The sequence below is a fragment of the Cryptococcus depauperatus genome, chromosome 1 (genome assembly GCF_001720195.1).
Source record: "Cryptococcus depauperatus CBS 7841 chromosome 1, complete sequence".
Classification (NCBI taxonomy): Eukaryota; Fungi; Basidiomycota; class Tremellomycetes; order Tremellales; family Cryptococcaceae; genus Cryptococcus; species Cryptococcus depauperatus.
The window spans coordinates 2,256,840-2,270,912 of record NC_089468.1 but is presented as its reverse complement, the minus strand read 5'-3'; the positions used below and the strand labels follow the sequence as shown (position 1 = coordinate 2,270,912).

General features: G+C 43.8%; 3 protein-coding genes across 3 annotated transcripts; 1 reads left to right on the top strand and 2 right to left on the bottom strand.

The window, feature by feature from the left end:
* Positions 1 to 11: 11 nt before the first annotated feature.
* L203_100876 (uncharacterized protein) lies at positions 12 to 1,677 on the top strand (the record flags this gene model as incomplete). The annotated part of the gene is made up of 9 exons (XM_066210328.1): positions 12 to 65; positions 115 to 157; positions 202 to 360; positions 410 to 526; positions 575 to 662; positions 708 to 789; positions 842 to 1,437; positions 1,491 to 1,617; positions 1,672 to 1,677. The coding sequence occupies 9 exons, from the start codon at positions 12 to 14 to the stop codon at positions 1,675 to 1,677; spliced, it is 1,272 nt and encodes a 423-aa protein (XP_066066425.1).
* A 177-nt stretch (positions 1,678 to 1,854) lies between these two features.
* On the bottom strand, positions 1,855 to 2,765 carry L203_100875 (uncharacterized protein; the record flags this gene model as incomplete). Its single annotated transcript, XM_066210327.1, has 6 exons — positions 1,855 to 1,884; positions 1,932 to 2,080; positions 2,131 to 2,385; positions 2,431 to 2,519; positions 2,577 to 2,618; positions 2,671 to 2,765. 6 exons carry the CDS (start codon positions 2,763 to 2,765, stop codon positions 1,855 to 1,857), a joined length of 660 nt encoding a protein of 219 aa, XP_066066424.1.
* A 1,096-nt stretch (positions 2,766 to 3,861) lies between these two features.
* L203_100874 (uncharacterized protein) lies at positions 3,862 to 13,975 on the bottom strand (the record flags this gene model as incomplete). The annotated part of the gene is made up of 15 exons (XM_066210326.1): positions 3,862 to 3,907; positions 3,953 to 4,410; positions 4,457 to 5,087; positions 5,142 to 6,133; positions 6,180 to 6,744; positions 6,793 to 8,061; positions 8,107 to 10,170; positions 10,218 to 10,398; positions 10,448 to 10,801; positions 10,848 to 11,319; positions 11,367 to 11,776; positions 11,850 to 12,138; positions 12,203 to 12,373; positions 12,416 to 13,611; positions 13,657 to 13,975. The coding sequence occupies 15 exons, from the start codon at positions 13,973 to 13,975 to the stop codon at positions 3,862 to 3,864; spliced, it is 9,417 nt and encodes a 3,138-aa protein (XP_066066423.1).
* Positions 13,976 to 14,073: the final 98 nt, after the last annotated feature.

The window sequence follows — 14,073 nt, the reverse complement described above, 5'->3', positions numbered from 1 at the left end:
AAACATCACAAATGGGACGAAATGGCTTCCTTGGATCATTCCAAGGCCTTGATGCGTTTGGGAAGGTGGGTACAAGTCATGCAAGCTGTGGTTTGTCCAGCTAAAATGCGATAGACAATGGAAGATGTAAAAATCAAGACTCGCACTGGTGCCCTCTGTGAGTGTGTTGCGATACAAGCATAGCTAATATTGAGGAATCAGTGACATTCATCTCATTCTCCATCATCTTAACCTCTGTCATGCTAGAATTTATAGACTATCGCAGAATACATCTAGAACCGAGTATCATTGTTGATCGCTCAAGAGGAGAAAGGCTTGTGATAGAGTTTGACATGAGCTTCCCGAGAGTACCCTGCTATTGTCATTGCTATCTATCTCATTATATTGCAAAGTTGACATGGGAATTTAGTGATGTCACTAGATGTGATGGATATTTCAGGAGAACATCAAACGGAATTTGAGCATTCAGTAACCAAGTCAAGACTGAGCAAGGATGGACATGTAATCTCCCAAGTGGAAGGGGGACGTAAGTGCATTCGTTGATGACACCAACGGCTTTTGACTGCGTCATTAGAATTAAAAGGCGATGTTGAACGAGCCAACTTGGGTAGGAGTCCGAATTATTGTGGTTCATGTTATGGCGCTGCTCCCCAAGATAACGAGTAAGTTAATTTCAAGCTGAAGAGACACTGAATGAACACGAATAGATGCTGTAACACTTGCGAGGAAGTGCGACAGGCTTACCTTAAACAAGGCTGGTCATTCAATGACCCTCAAGGAATTGAACAGGTCAGGTATCTCTGGCAGTGATCCAGACACACGGCTAACAAGCTGCTCTTAGTGTATTGAGGAGGGTTGGATGGATAAGATGAAGGAACAAAACACTGAAGGTTGTCGCATTAGTGGCCGTGTACGTGTTAACAAGGTTATCGGCAACCTTCATTTTTCTCCTGGCCGCTCCTTTCAAAACAATATGCTTCAAATGCTTGAACTTGTACCATACCTCAAGGATGCTAACCATCATGACTTTGGGCACATTATACACAAATTTCGATTTGGTGGTGATTTGACTGAGAAAGAGGAAATCAAGACTCTACCTTTGGAGCAAAAATGGAGGGACAAGCTCGGTCTCAAAGACCCCTTGCAAGACATCAAAGTCCACACTGAAGAGTCTAATTATATGTTTCAGTACTTTATCAAGGTTGTTTCTACCAACTTTGTATCCCTTAATGGAGAAGAAATCTCTTCTCATCAATACAGTGTGACACAATACGAGCGTGATCTCCGAATGGGCAACTCTCCTAGCAAGGATGCGCATGGTCATATGACAAGTCACGGAACGTTGGGCATCCCTGGAGTGTTTATCAATTATGAAATCTCGCCAATGAAGGTCATTCATACAGAGCTTCGTCAATCCTTTGCTCATTTTTTAACTTCGTGAGTTGATCTTAGTTGTCTTTTTGTTTGATCTAGTTGACATAGTATGACAGGACATGTGCTATCGTTGGAGGGGTCCTTACCGTAGCAAGTCTTGTTGACTCTTTCATCTTCAACAGCTCGAAGAGACTGCAAGGAAAGGCTGGTGACGCGGGCTATGCGGGGCCTACAGGGAAGATGGTATATTGATTTTTTTTTGAGTGTGATGATGATACTAACCCTTTAACGTCGTAGCTTTGAGAATGTACATTTGTAAAGTAGTATCATAGAGCTGACTTTGCTGCATTATTATGATTCACCTTGTTCATTTACAAAAAATGTAAAGACGAGAAATTCTCAGAAGAGATGTGTCTATGGTACAAGTCGTAAGGTCATAATCATCTCTGCTTAGCGTTCAGCCTGAAATTCAAATTTTGTCTATTCTCCAACACGATAAGCGACCATGGCCTATTACATCTTCAGCATAAGCAATGTATAGCAAGGAAACGGCATGCCTCTAAAGAGTGCACATTGGTGCTAAAGCTTCTTAATCTTACCTGCTCCACCTTGCCCTTGTCAATAAGGTGTGGGCCGGTATCTCCCCATTCAGCTGGTATAGCCACATCAGGGGAGTCGTTGGTGTACGCCAGAATCGTAAATGTGCCTATCATTCTTCATCAATACTTTGACCCATTTTGAACCGAACTAGCTCACATTCCTCTTCCAATATAGGCAGAAAAGTCACACTTGAGGTAATCTGCTTCATAATCTCCCTAATCTCTCCTTGCACTTCCTTTTCCGTCTTTTCTTTCTGTTTGGTTTTTACCTGTTTCGAGGGACCTCCCGGAAGCGAAGAATGTACAGAGTCGTCGGTGTAAATGTCAAATTGCCACCGTTCGAGTGTCTCTCCAGATTCCGTCGATTTGATGGCAAGAACGATGCGAGAGAGCGACGATGAAAGAAGCCATTCTAATTATAATCAGAGCGAACACCAACGACTCTAAAAGGACACACCTTGAACCTGGGACAAGACGGTAGAAATGTACTCTTTGAGTTCTTCGTCGGCTGTCACAAGCATCGGAAGACCATACTTCTTCACTATCCTGTCCATTCACCCGTGTCAACAAAGAAGTTACTCCACATACCACAGCGTTGATTACCTAAAATCATCAGAAGGATAGACACCACGCTGGTACAGGATACTGGACAGACAAAATATCATTTCCAATGCCAAAACATGCAAATCCTGCTTACCTATTAACGCTGTACTCAAAGAATTCCGTCACAATGGCCGTCGAACCTTTTAGAGTTATCGACTGATTAGTCCTTGTCGCTTGCTTTTGGGCCATGGTCGTTTATATATACTATATATGGAAAAGCAAACAAGAATACGAACGAAAACAGTCGCCAGGTGTATGCCAAGTCACGTGACACATGTATCATAAGAAGAGTATTAAAATATCCCTAAACCCAACCGCAACCCATCCATTTAGGTGTACTGATCAACCGCGAGCCTATCCGCTCTCTTATTTGGCGCGCCTGTCATTGGTAAGCATATTATAGCTTTAGCCCATGATCCTTCACTTTTAACATCTTGTAACTTTATCTTCTTCATCTATACATTTTCCAACTATATAATATCCGATGCCAATATGTTTCGACCTTGCCTGGATACACAGCCAGTCTATGGCCTGCTTATGACATGTATCGTTGTGGGAGAGCTCTGCAAAATTCCTAATCGACACCGCTCAAGGTCGCAATGTAGCCCATAGTCAATTGACGAGCCTTTTCATATGTACGAGGTTAGACGGCGTAAGGCAAGCTTTGTATCTAGTACATGGCTTACCGATTTGTGCTCTTTGGCGTAGAGTCTGCATACACTGTCCATGCCACTGTAGAGGTGGGTATACGCGTGGAGTGATGTGGATAGCGAATAGCTTCAACCTGATAACAAATTGAGTCCAGCTAACTAACCCGTATCTGAATAGGAGATACGGTTTTGGGTTTGGGTTAGACAACCGCGGTTTTGGATTTAAAGAGTATAGCGAGCTACTTCTTTCACGCTTTTTTTTGTCTGTGGGGTGGTTGTATGGATTGATGCTGGAGAAAGCAGGAATAACAAGGAGGTGCAGTGAGCTGGTTGTGTGATGGGTGGAATATATTGCACAGACGTAAGAAGAGACAAGTATACAATGGCTAGAAGGGGTAGCGACTCTGTGCCAGTAGCGTTGGGTCCTGGGCTATACAAGCAGGTTAAATGGCAAGTATGATCAGAGGCAAGGCGGATTGTCCTTTGGGAAAGAACATATTGAGACAGTTCCATAAACAGTCGCTTCCAAACGTAGCGATACATTATTTCCCACGGCAGATGGGCAAACAGCCTCGACAGAGATGGGGGTTTGGGATGCCTATGCGGGGTATATGTAAAGACTTGTGTCAATGAGTTCACCCTGCTTTATTAGGCAACTGTTTTTCATACAGCCTCAATAGCCTATACAGAGGTCAATCTTGTCCTGGCATAATACTAGAAACTCACAAGCTCATCCCATTCTCCAAAGGGGAAGTCACAAAACGATGAACCATAACAGGCAGCTGCGCATTGGCTGAATTGATTTTCGGAATCCATGCCATGGCCTCACCAGTCGCTTCCCCTAATAGCCTTATTCGTGGTACAGGCAGTGGCCTTTGTTCTTCAAGTCGGCGACGGAAAACGGGTTGCACAGTCAATATGTCTGTTGAAGCATCTCCATCTTTTGCTTCGTCTCCGTGCAATGGCTTGACCTTCACATGGGAAGAGGCTCCATCACCTCTTCGCTTGACTTTGGTGATCTGCTCTTTGTCAAGGCCTTTTATTAGCGTATTAAAAGTTTTGTAGAATTGCTCAAAAAAGTATGGCATGATTGCAATGTCAAGGTCACCAGCACCCCACACAAGATCAAAATCATATACCAGAGTTGCAGGACTTAATTCCTGAATGGATCCCATGGTCATGGTCTATAAACAATCAGCAAACGTAGTGGAAATTTGCCGAGTTACACACCATAAGGGGTAGTGAAGCAATCTCCTTTCTTCCAAAAACAGAAGCATTTTCAATCAAACTATGAATAGGCTCATTCTTTTTACACTCTTTGGCAGCTCTGACGCCGTCGCTGGATATCCACTCTATAGAACTCACAAGAAGGTTGAGATCCCTCTTGGGTAAATTGTCTTTTGTCACCTGTCTCTTCAAGTCTGCCTCCACTTTTCCGACTATGAATCGGTAAAAATCGCCTCGGTGATCATCCGCGATAGGGGCGTTGAATAACCCTATGTCAATGCCACCTAGATCAAAACGCATTGTTTGAGCAGTATTCACAGTGTCTGAAGACGAAGATGCTCCACTTGTTTTCAGTACCGTTTGGAGGAAAGTCGCAGCCATTAGAGAAGGCTCAGTGGATTTGCGAAGTTGGATGGTCTTGTAGGTGTTGGATCGATGAGAAGCCATGCGCTCTTGGGAATCAATGGTGTTTAAGACAGAGTAAAATTTGCTAACAAGAGCAGGTATAGCAAGAAGTCGCACAATGGATCGAAATACTCCTGCCTTGACTGCAAAAGAGAGAATAATCTGAGCGGATGCGTCCTCGGCAAAGCCCCTCCAATCATCTGCAAGAGTCACTATAGCGGGATCAAGGCTGGTATGATCATGTCAGTCGTTGTGTAGCATAGAATACTAATCAGAAACTCACGTAAATGTGATCACGCTCAGCTCTTGTAGGGAAAGGCTAGCACTCAAAAGGCCTGCATCGATAGACATACTCAATACAGTCGGATCTTTGACTGAGCTGTCTCTAAAAGACCAGCGCGTTGTCTTGAAAATCAAGCTGTCGCTACGGATTTCCCCAGAGATGTCACCGCTCGCTTTGATTTCGGTGACCCCGAGGTCAAGTATGACATTAGTCTTAGTACCATCAGAAAAGGTACGTAGCACAACGGGCGCCATCTGAAGTTTGGCGTTTGTGACGCCTAGTTTAGCATTAAAGTCTACCGTTCTGAATCGAATGATCACCGCAACCGCAGTCCTCGCTGCAGGAAGAGACTGCACTGAAGAAGGGTTTAGCATCACCCCATTTATGGTAGGTCGTGAAGGCATTCCAATCTTTGAGGCATCATCTAGCCAAACTGCAGCGAACGTCAACCATGCGCTGAATTGCTCCAATTGAAATTGTCCTGAGAGCTGGGAGTCGAGAATAATAGATAACGACTTTAAACCACTAGAGTTTGTGTGGTCAAAATCTATCGAGAATGCCATATCCTTCGCACCAGCTTCGATACAACTTTTACCCTCAGCAAATTCGTGGCGAATAGATGCAGTTACTCCAGAGATTGAACCAGCTATTGTAGCCTTGCTTCCGCCACCGATTGTAGTACTTGCAAGAAAACCTCCACTTTGCCACTTGAGGTCGGCATAGGCATTCGAATCAGGTGCGCAAGACAGACGAAGTTCAGATTTATCGATACGCAGGGTGATGCGAACCTGTATTCGAGCTGTCGAGTGAGACACAGGGCGATGAAAAGGTGAGTTATTTGAATTGTTGGGAGAAGTATTCAATGTATCGAGCAAATGGTTCATATCGCTACCCATTCGATCGTGGTTTGGTCTGCTTTTCATGCGATTGAACAATTGCACAAAGAAAGGGAGAATTGTAGGACGTAACAGATTTCGACTTTCGTGAACAGCCTAGAAAGGAAATCAGCATGATTCAATTTCACGCAAAAAAACTTACAAAATTGAACAGTAAGAATCCGTCGTCATCTGGCTGGTGTATTACAGAAACTTTACTTTGTGGACTTGAGTATTCAGCCCAGGCAGACACAGTAGGTAAAACTACACTATCATGCCAGTTCTTGCCTTTTCTAGTTTCTGTACTCATTGTCCGTCTCTCAGTTTCAGAAAGTTCTCTGTGTAATTCCACGATGCCACTGTTGAAAGTGAATGACATTCGAATCAGAATCCTTTGAGACTGTCTAGCAGACACAGGCATAAATGAGTCGTTGTACTTGGCAGCCAAAGTATCTTGCGCATGTCTAGCTAATTCCTCCCTATACTGAAATTCGACTTTGTCAATCTTTCTTTTACCATTCTCAAACAGATCAATTAACTTGAGAATACCTTCCGAGACATCAGGGGAGACGATAAGTTTAAAATCAGATGCCGAGCAATGCGCCGAGATTTGCCAGCTATTGCGCGAAGACGACATTTGCGCCTCGCTGTGTGCAGAGGGAAGGAGCATGCAATTTTTTGCGTCGTAAAACTTACTGGAATAATGCTCCGCTGAGTTTTGATCAAACCTGCATCTTGTGAGGATTTTCCTTGCCTCTTTGTAGAGCGATACTCACTTTTGAATGAATTGTAGAGCCATGTCCTCAAGTCCGAATCTTGCAACCTCGTTATGCCTATTGTAGAAGCTGATTGCGCGTATTGAAAATAGCAAGGCAGGCACAGAACTGTGTCCTCCTTCATCTATGACTACGCCATCGACCAAAGGTATTACGATACCCACCCCGTGAATTTCTACAGTCAAAAATCGATTGGCGAGCCAAGAAGTATCAGAATGTTCCACATTCTCCGCTGACTCAAACTTTTTTAGTACCTTTGTCGTTCGTTGCTTCACTTCAGCAACTTCAGCTGCTCGGTGATCGCGCAGTATGTATAAGTCAGATGACCAACTCTTCAAGAGATCGGCTAGTTCGCTAAGTGCTTCTACGTGCATGACGGTGCGTACACAGCTTACTTGAATGATAATTTGGGAGGTGGATACTGGTGTAGCTGGTGTCTCTTCAATCTCAACGTCCATAGTCATAGATGCGGTGCGCTGCCTGCTAGAAGAATCAGAATCATGTAAGCTAGCAGCGTAATTGCCAAGATGGCCCAGCGATAAGCTAAAATGATCAATTTTGGCACGCCAATAGAGGCCATTTCCTTGATGATACTGATTAGTCGCTCTCCCCCTAACGGCCTGTGCTTCAAATAGAATAGTAGAAGGCACATCATCAGCGCAGAGACCCAAACGGATACCATCGCCAGATATCCTGATGTCGTATAGGGCCTTGTCCACATGTGAGTCGTATGGCACACGCTCTGGCTCTTTTGATAGGTTTAAAGATTTCAGTTTCCGTTTGGTTTTTATTACATCTTTCCGGAACTCTTGAATCAGCTCTACAATGTCTTCGCCTAGCTTCTGATGGAGCGACAACAATTTATCAAGAGCGGCTGGTTGAAGCACACTAGTAAAAAGACCGATATGAATACTGGCAAACAAATGTGAACGAATGTTCAAATAACGATGGTTCCCGGTGACTATGACAGAAGGAAGATTGAGAGAAGCTGATTCACTGTCTAAAACTTGTCGAGAACCACAAGCACTGACAGTTTGAGGAGCAACTTTAAGCCCAAATGTCTTCTCATTTTTCTCTTCCAAGTAAGATGCAAAAAATTTCCCAATATCCCACCGCAGCCAAAGAGCTTTAGCTGCTCGTATTTGAAGGTGAACACTTGCGATCCTCACATTCAGTTCCATTGGAGCAGTGGCATTGGGCTCATTATGAGCAATATAAGTCCACTGTTTTGTGGCGCCTTTCATTTCTTCGATGGTAGTCGCATATAATCTGACTTATGTTTAGTAAGAATAAAACCTTGCTAGCTCAGCTTACGGTAATTCTCTCGCCTTCCATTCCTGTACAAAGTCATAGAGGGCTCGTAACTGCGGACGTGAGTCCACCGCTATCAAATTGAGGCCCACTGTGCCTCGAATTTCTGCTACACGCTGCTTTATTGATTTAGACCGGTCAATGATAACACCCCACCCCTCAGTCTTAAGCGATATGACAACTCGATCACTTGACTGAGTGATGGCAGCGGGTTGATCAATGGGCTGCAACAACATAAACTCCACTAAACTACATGTGGCTTTGATAGATTCTTTTGTGACAGATTGAACGCGCGAGCCATGGCGAGGGTTGATAGAAGAAGTGTAGATGATTTGAAATTGTCGAACAACGGAGTGCAATCGAAGACCGCCCCCAACAATATTGGCATCCACACCATTCAACTGCAGGTTCACAACCACCAATTTTGCAAGATCATTGGTTGTTGTGGAATCCACTTGCTGTGCTTGCTGTTGCTTTGCGATGATAGGCTCACTAACATTTTTAGTATGTTGTTTTGACATGACATGTGGTAGATGAAGGACACGATGAGCCAATGCGAGTATGCTGTCGTGCAGCTCAAAGTCTACAGACTTTATGACACCGAAAAGGTTGATTTGTGAAATAAGATGATTATCAGCAGAGACTGTGGCCATCACACATCCCACAGAAGCTTTGGTTACTCTAATAAAGCTTGAAGCAGTAGCAGTAGAGCTCAAAAGCTTTCCGTAATGCCAGACGCAAAGATCGTCAGCATATATGAAAATATCCATAGACGTTCCCAATATTTTGTTGCCAGTATTCTTCGAGCATAAGGGTTTGAAGGCGCTCTTGAAAAAAGGCTGTTGACGAACAAGATTTTCGGTTCCTTGAATGGTATCATCGACTTGGAGAAGTTGATTCACTACATAGTTCTCCATGGAATTTAGTTCCAAAGACCAACCTTCTATCTCTTCAAAAGAAACATTTCTCAACCAATCTCTAAAACGTGCTAGAAGCCACCAGCCTGTTTGACGTCTATTACCCAACTGACTGTCTTGTTCATGAAGGCCGTAGGGTGTAACGTATGCGAAGCTAGGAAGATAAGTGCCTCTCTGGGATGAGATAGCAGACTTCATCACTTGGTAAAGCATGGTTGCATCAGGATTGGTGTTTGGGTAAGAAAAATCAGCCTTGTCGTTAGCAGATTTCCAAGCATCAATAAATAGACAGCCAAAGTCGAAGAAGGGGGTAATTGTGTGGATGGCAGCTTGGGCAACTCTGCTGTGAATGCGAGAACTATAGTTACGATGCCAGCCTACCTCAATATCACTAACTTGTAAATGAAAAAGGGGCACGTTGTCTGGACCCAGTGATACGTTGACTATGTCACTTAGCAATGATGGCCTATCTGATGGTGATAATGCGGTGATGCGTGTGGACATTACCGAGCATATTGCGTCCAGAGCTTGTCTCTCGTCTTGGGAGGGGTATTTGAAGACGTTACACTTGACATTCCCAAGGTGTCCCACAAGAGTTGCCGAGTTAGTGCCAATTATTTGCACATTGGCCGCTGGAGCGTACAAATCGATAACTATCGCTTGTTTTTCTTTCTTTGATTGTTCCACAGAGCTCATCTGTCTAGCGAGCAAGGAGTCAAGGCGTTTGTCATAAGAAAGATTCCTCCGGCATAGAGCAGTCGCCAATTGTGCAGCCGTTCCAATCAGCTCCGGTCCAAGATTCACTTGAATAGTTTTCACCATCAAGCGTATAAGGCTTCCACTCTTGATATTGCGACGTTTACTTGCAGAATCGCTCGGATACTGTTGTGTATCCTCTTCCCAAGGTCCTGTTTGATATTTGTGTTTGTGTCGACTATGGATGAGTCGAAAGTGTTGAAGCTTGGCTGCCAGCGCATCAGCCATCTCAACGTAGACATCAGGCTCATCACAGCTATCCGACTCTGTAATCGATGTAAGGCTAGATACAGAATCAGATTCATCCCCGATAGAGGAAGACGAGGAAGCAAAAGGTTCTTGAGTAGTAGCAAGAATCTTGACTTGTCTACGCTTTTGATGGACTTGGTGCTGTCTAAAAATAGGATCAACTTTAGTCTTTTCAATCACCATTTGTCTTACATGACAGAGTCACGTTCAGTTTCTTGTCCGCTCGAATTTTCTGAAGTGAATTGTGATTCGGATATCTCGCTTTCTAGTTCATGAAATAATGGCAGTAGACTGGACGAATTGTCCACGATCACATCTTCTTTGCTGTCTTCCATTGGCATTGGAAGATAAAGACTGCTGCTATGATGTGAATCTAAATTCTCCATTAGTTTTGATTTTTGTTTGCCGTGCTAAAGACCCACTTGGCTTTTGTCCTCCTTGATACATAAACCAAACTCGTCCTGTTTCACTGTCTTGTTCCTTCAAAAACCTTTGTTGCTCCGAGACATGTTGTTGCCATTCTGACTGTGCGTTGAATACATCCATGGTTCCTCCCATCGTTACAGTGCTGATCACATGCCAAGTTTTGCGAGAAGGACGATGGAGTAAATTGATAGACAATGACGGGAGAGAAACAGTCATATTGGAACTGTATGAACGAGTTCCCCAAGTGCTAACATCAAGAGCCAGACCAAACGATGCTTCTAGGGACACTGCGTCCGATTTTGTCGTCAACATCGCAAGTGCGCTATCAACTGACAGCTTGACAAAGGTGACTGAAAGTGGGTGAGTGATAAAACCTTGACAGCTTCATTAACTTACCGTCTGGCGGGGTTTTTAGCTGGTAGTTTTGATCAGGAGCGTTGTCATGATCCACGAATGTGTAGACCGTCGCTGTCCCAACTGCCTGTAATGTAGACACTAGCTCTGGTTTGAGGAAAGCTGAAATTTTTGGAACCTTGATTTCCCACAAACATAAATAGGTCGTTGCTGTGGGCTGGGGGCCAAATAGCCGATTTGCTTTGAGCTCAATGCCCTCAATAAATACAGCTTCTTCACTGGACAAGAGAGGTACATGGCCATTGAAGTAGACAGTATTGAGGTTTGGAACAGCAACAACGTAAGTAGGGGCAGCACTCAAAAAAAGTTCCATAAATTTCTCAACAGATTTGATTGTCATTTGCAACTGAGGGACAGGTAAAGCGATACCAGATGAACAGTTGTAGATCTCGTCAGACATGACAATGAGGGAATTTTCTACATTCATTGTAATATTTACCATATAGGGATCAGACTATGAAACATCAATATACAGTCCGTTCAAGGATAGAGAACGCTCACTTTTCCTGGCCTATACTTTTCTTTGACTGGATCGCCAACCGATGCTGGGTTATGGTCGTATTTTTCTAGAAACTCATGAATTGTCGTAAATTGAGTAAAGCCTCCGAAGTAATTGTCTTTTATACAAAACATTCTTCTGAGGACCCAACCAAGAGCCTTGTATTTGACGTTATTGCCCTCCAGATGTAAATTGAGAGTTTCCTGATGATCTGGCCGAGGGACGGTATAGTATCTATATGAGCCAGAAGCAGTTAATTCTCCAATACGACCGGCCTCGAAAACTTCTGGTCCAAAAGCGCGATGGGTATCCCATCTAGGAACACAAATATCTACACGGGCATCTGAGATGGTGACAGTGAAAGGAACCATCGACGATTCAGGTCGGTATTGAGTAGCAGCTACTACTACAACTGCGTCGAGACAAGGCCCATAAACGTCCATGAAAGCTACTCATCAGCAAGATGATACGATTGGTAAACTTACCATTGTCATCTCTGGACCCAGGGGCGTCTACAATATTATAATCATTGATGTATAGATGGAAGGCATAGTCGATGAAAGTTACTTTGAAATTATAATGACTTGGAACAAAGTGATGGTAATCTCCTCCTACAATACCAGAGCTCCAATCCTTCGCCAAGTCTGCAATGAGCGTCACGTGGTCGCGTAGAAGATTGATGGAAGGGGAGTCAAAAACAACATCCATACTCCAATCACGTAAAGCGTTCCATTCAAGTGGAGTGGGCATGGCCATCGAAAGCTGGGCTATCAGCTGAAGTCACACGATACTTGCCTACCTTGCATGTTTTGGCTCTGATAAAAGTATCCAAATTAACACTTGAGCTTATTGCTAGAGAATTCAGTTGGAGGACAAGCATTGATTCGTAGCCAGTTGAGGTTGCGATCTGTTCTTGAGTATAGACTATGGAGGAATTGGGTCCTACGACCACATCCAGCCAGCCATACCTCCTCTCAGCGTTGACAGGCCGATTATCGTATTGCCAATCCTGGCATTCGGGTCAGTTAGGATTTGAGATTATCTCACTCACTTTTGAGCTTTCTTTAGTAGGTATTCGTAGAGTTGTATCATCCTCTAATATGATTTTTAGAACCAGATTGGTATGTACTCGGGTATCGCCAGGCTTCAATCGGGGTTTAGGTTCACTATGAAAGAATAAGGTAGGGGTAAAAGCTCTTTGCAAAGCATCTCTTTGGCGATCTGCCCATGGGCCGTACTTGACAATTCCCCTATGCACGACTATATTGATACCATATTCGGGCGCGAGATCTATGTTGCCTATCTTATCATTGCCGTCCACAAAAGGAACAATCTCTGGGTCGGGAAGAAGACCCGGAGTGTCAGCATAATATGTCAACGAAAGCTCAGGAGCTTCTAAAAGACTTGTGACTTTTGCATACTCCTTGTTTCCTTTGGTTTGATTTTGTGAAAGCTTCATTACGGGATCTTCTGGTAGCCTGTATCTTGCGAGGCCTTTCCATAATTTGTCCGTAGGTAAACCAGGAATAGGAGGGGCTGAGAATTTTGAATTATAGAGAAAAGGGAACCGTTTCGCAAGAGAATGAAAATCAGAGAAAAAGGAGATGACAGAGGGTGATTTGGTAGCAAGGTCAGCCTGCCGTTTGAGAAGTTCTTCATAGATCTTTTTGCCGTGGGCCAGCAGCGGTCCAGAATAGTCAACATTTGTCCGAGTAAGGACGTTGGCTTCGTGGAAATTAAGGTTAATTGTCATCTTGTAGCAATCCAGGATTGAACGAGAATTTGAAGTCTCTACAGTTCCTTCAGCTCTCTTGAAGTCACCGATAAGTACCGTTGGTGTGGCATCGCTACCAAGAACAATGGATCCGGTGACCAGCCGGACTTCTACGGGTAAGGCCTCTCGGAACCAATTGATATTTTCGGGTGCGTTATTGGCAGCTTTCAAACGAGTTGATGACTGGTGTGCCGTTGGCTTCAGATTGTTGCGATCCACGCTCTCATGTTCAGAAACTATGTCTTTGGTAGAGCTTCCCTTGGTCGACATCCTTGCTAGGTTCTTCAACCTGGCTCGTAGTCCCATATCATTCTCATACTCTCCAGATCCCTTTTCGAAACCATTTGGTTCATTCGGTGTTCCCGCTTCATGTTTTCTCATCCGCTCAACGATAGTATCATATGCGGGTGTGCGATTATAGACGAAACACTCGACTCCTTTTGCATATACAACAATTCGGCATGGTAATTTATCTATATACTGTGAGTAAATCAATTTTCAAACACGATAAAACCCACTTCTTTTAGGATTTGTAGATTGAGAATCTACTTCCTGTCTGATTCTAATCTTCCAATACCGCCAAGTTATATGACCATTTAGCGCTCTGATCGATAGGTTACTTGAGTGGTATTCAGCACCTCTAAATGATATCCGGCCTGCTAACGGAGATATCTGTAAGGAGGCCACTGTAATATAGACACGATGAACTCTCCAGGTGTACAACCGGATTAAGAAAGTCAAGACAGAAGCTAGCAATCTGTTCCAATAGAAGAGAAAGGCAGTCGCGCCGACAACGACAGCAGCAAGCTCTATAAGGAGCAAGAGATTCACCGGCATCGGTACTTTAGACGATGTTTTCTAGGTCATTTCAATTTTAACGTGGTTGTTTTATTAGGTTGTAAAAGTTGAAACAATACTGATGATACAAAATGTCC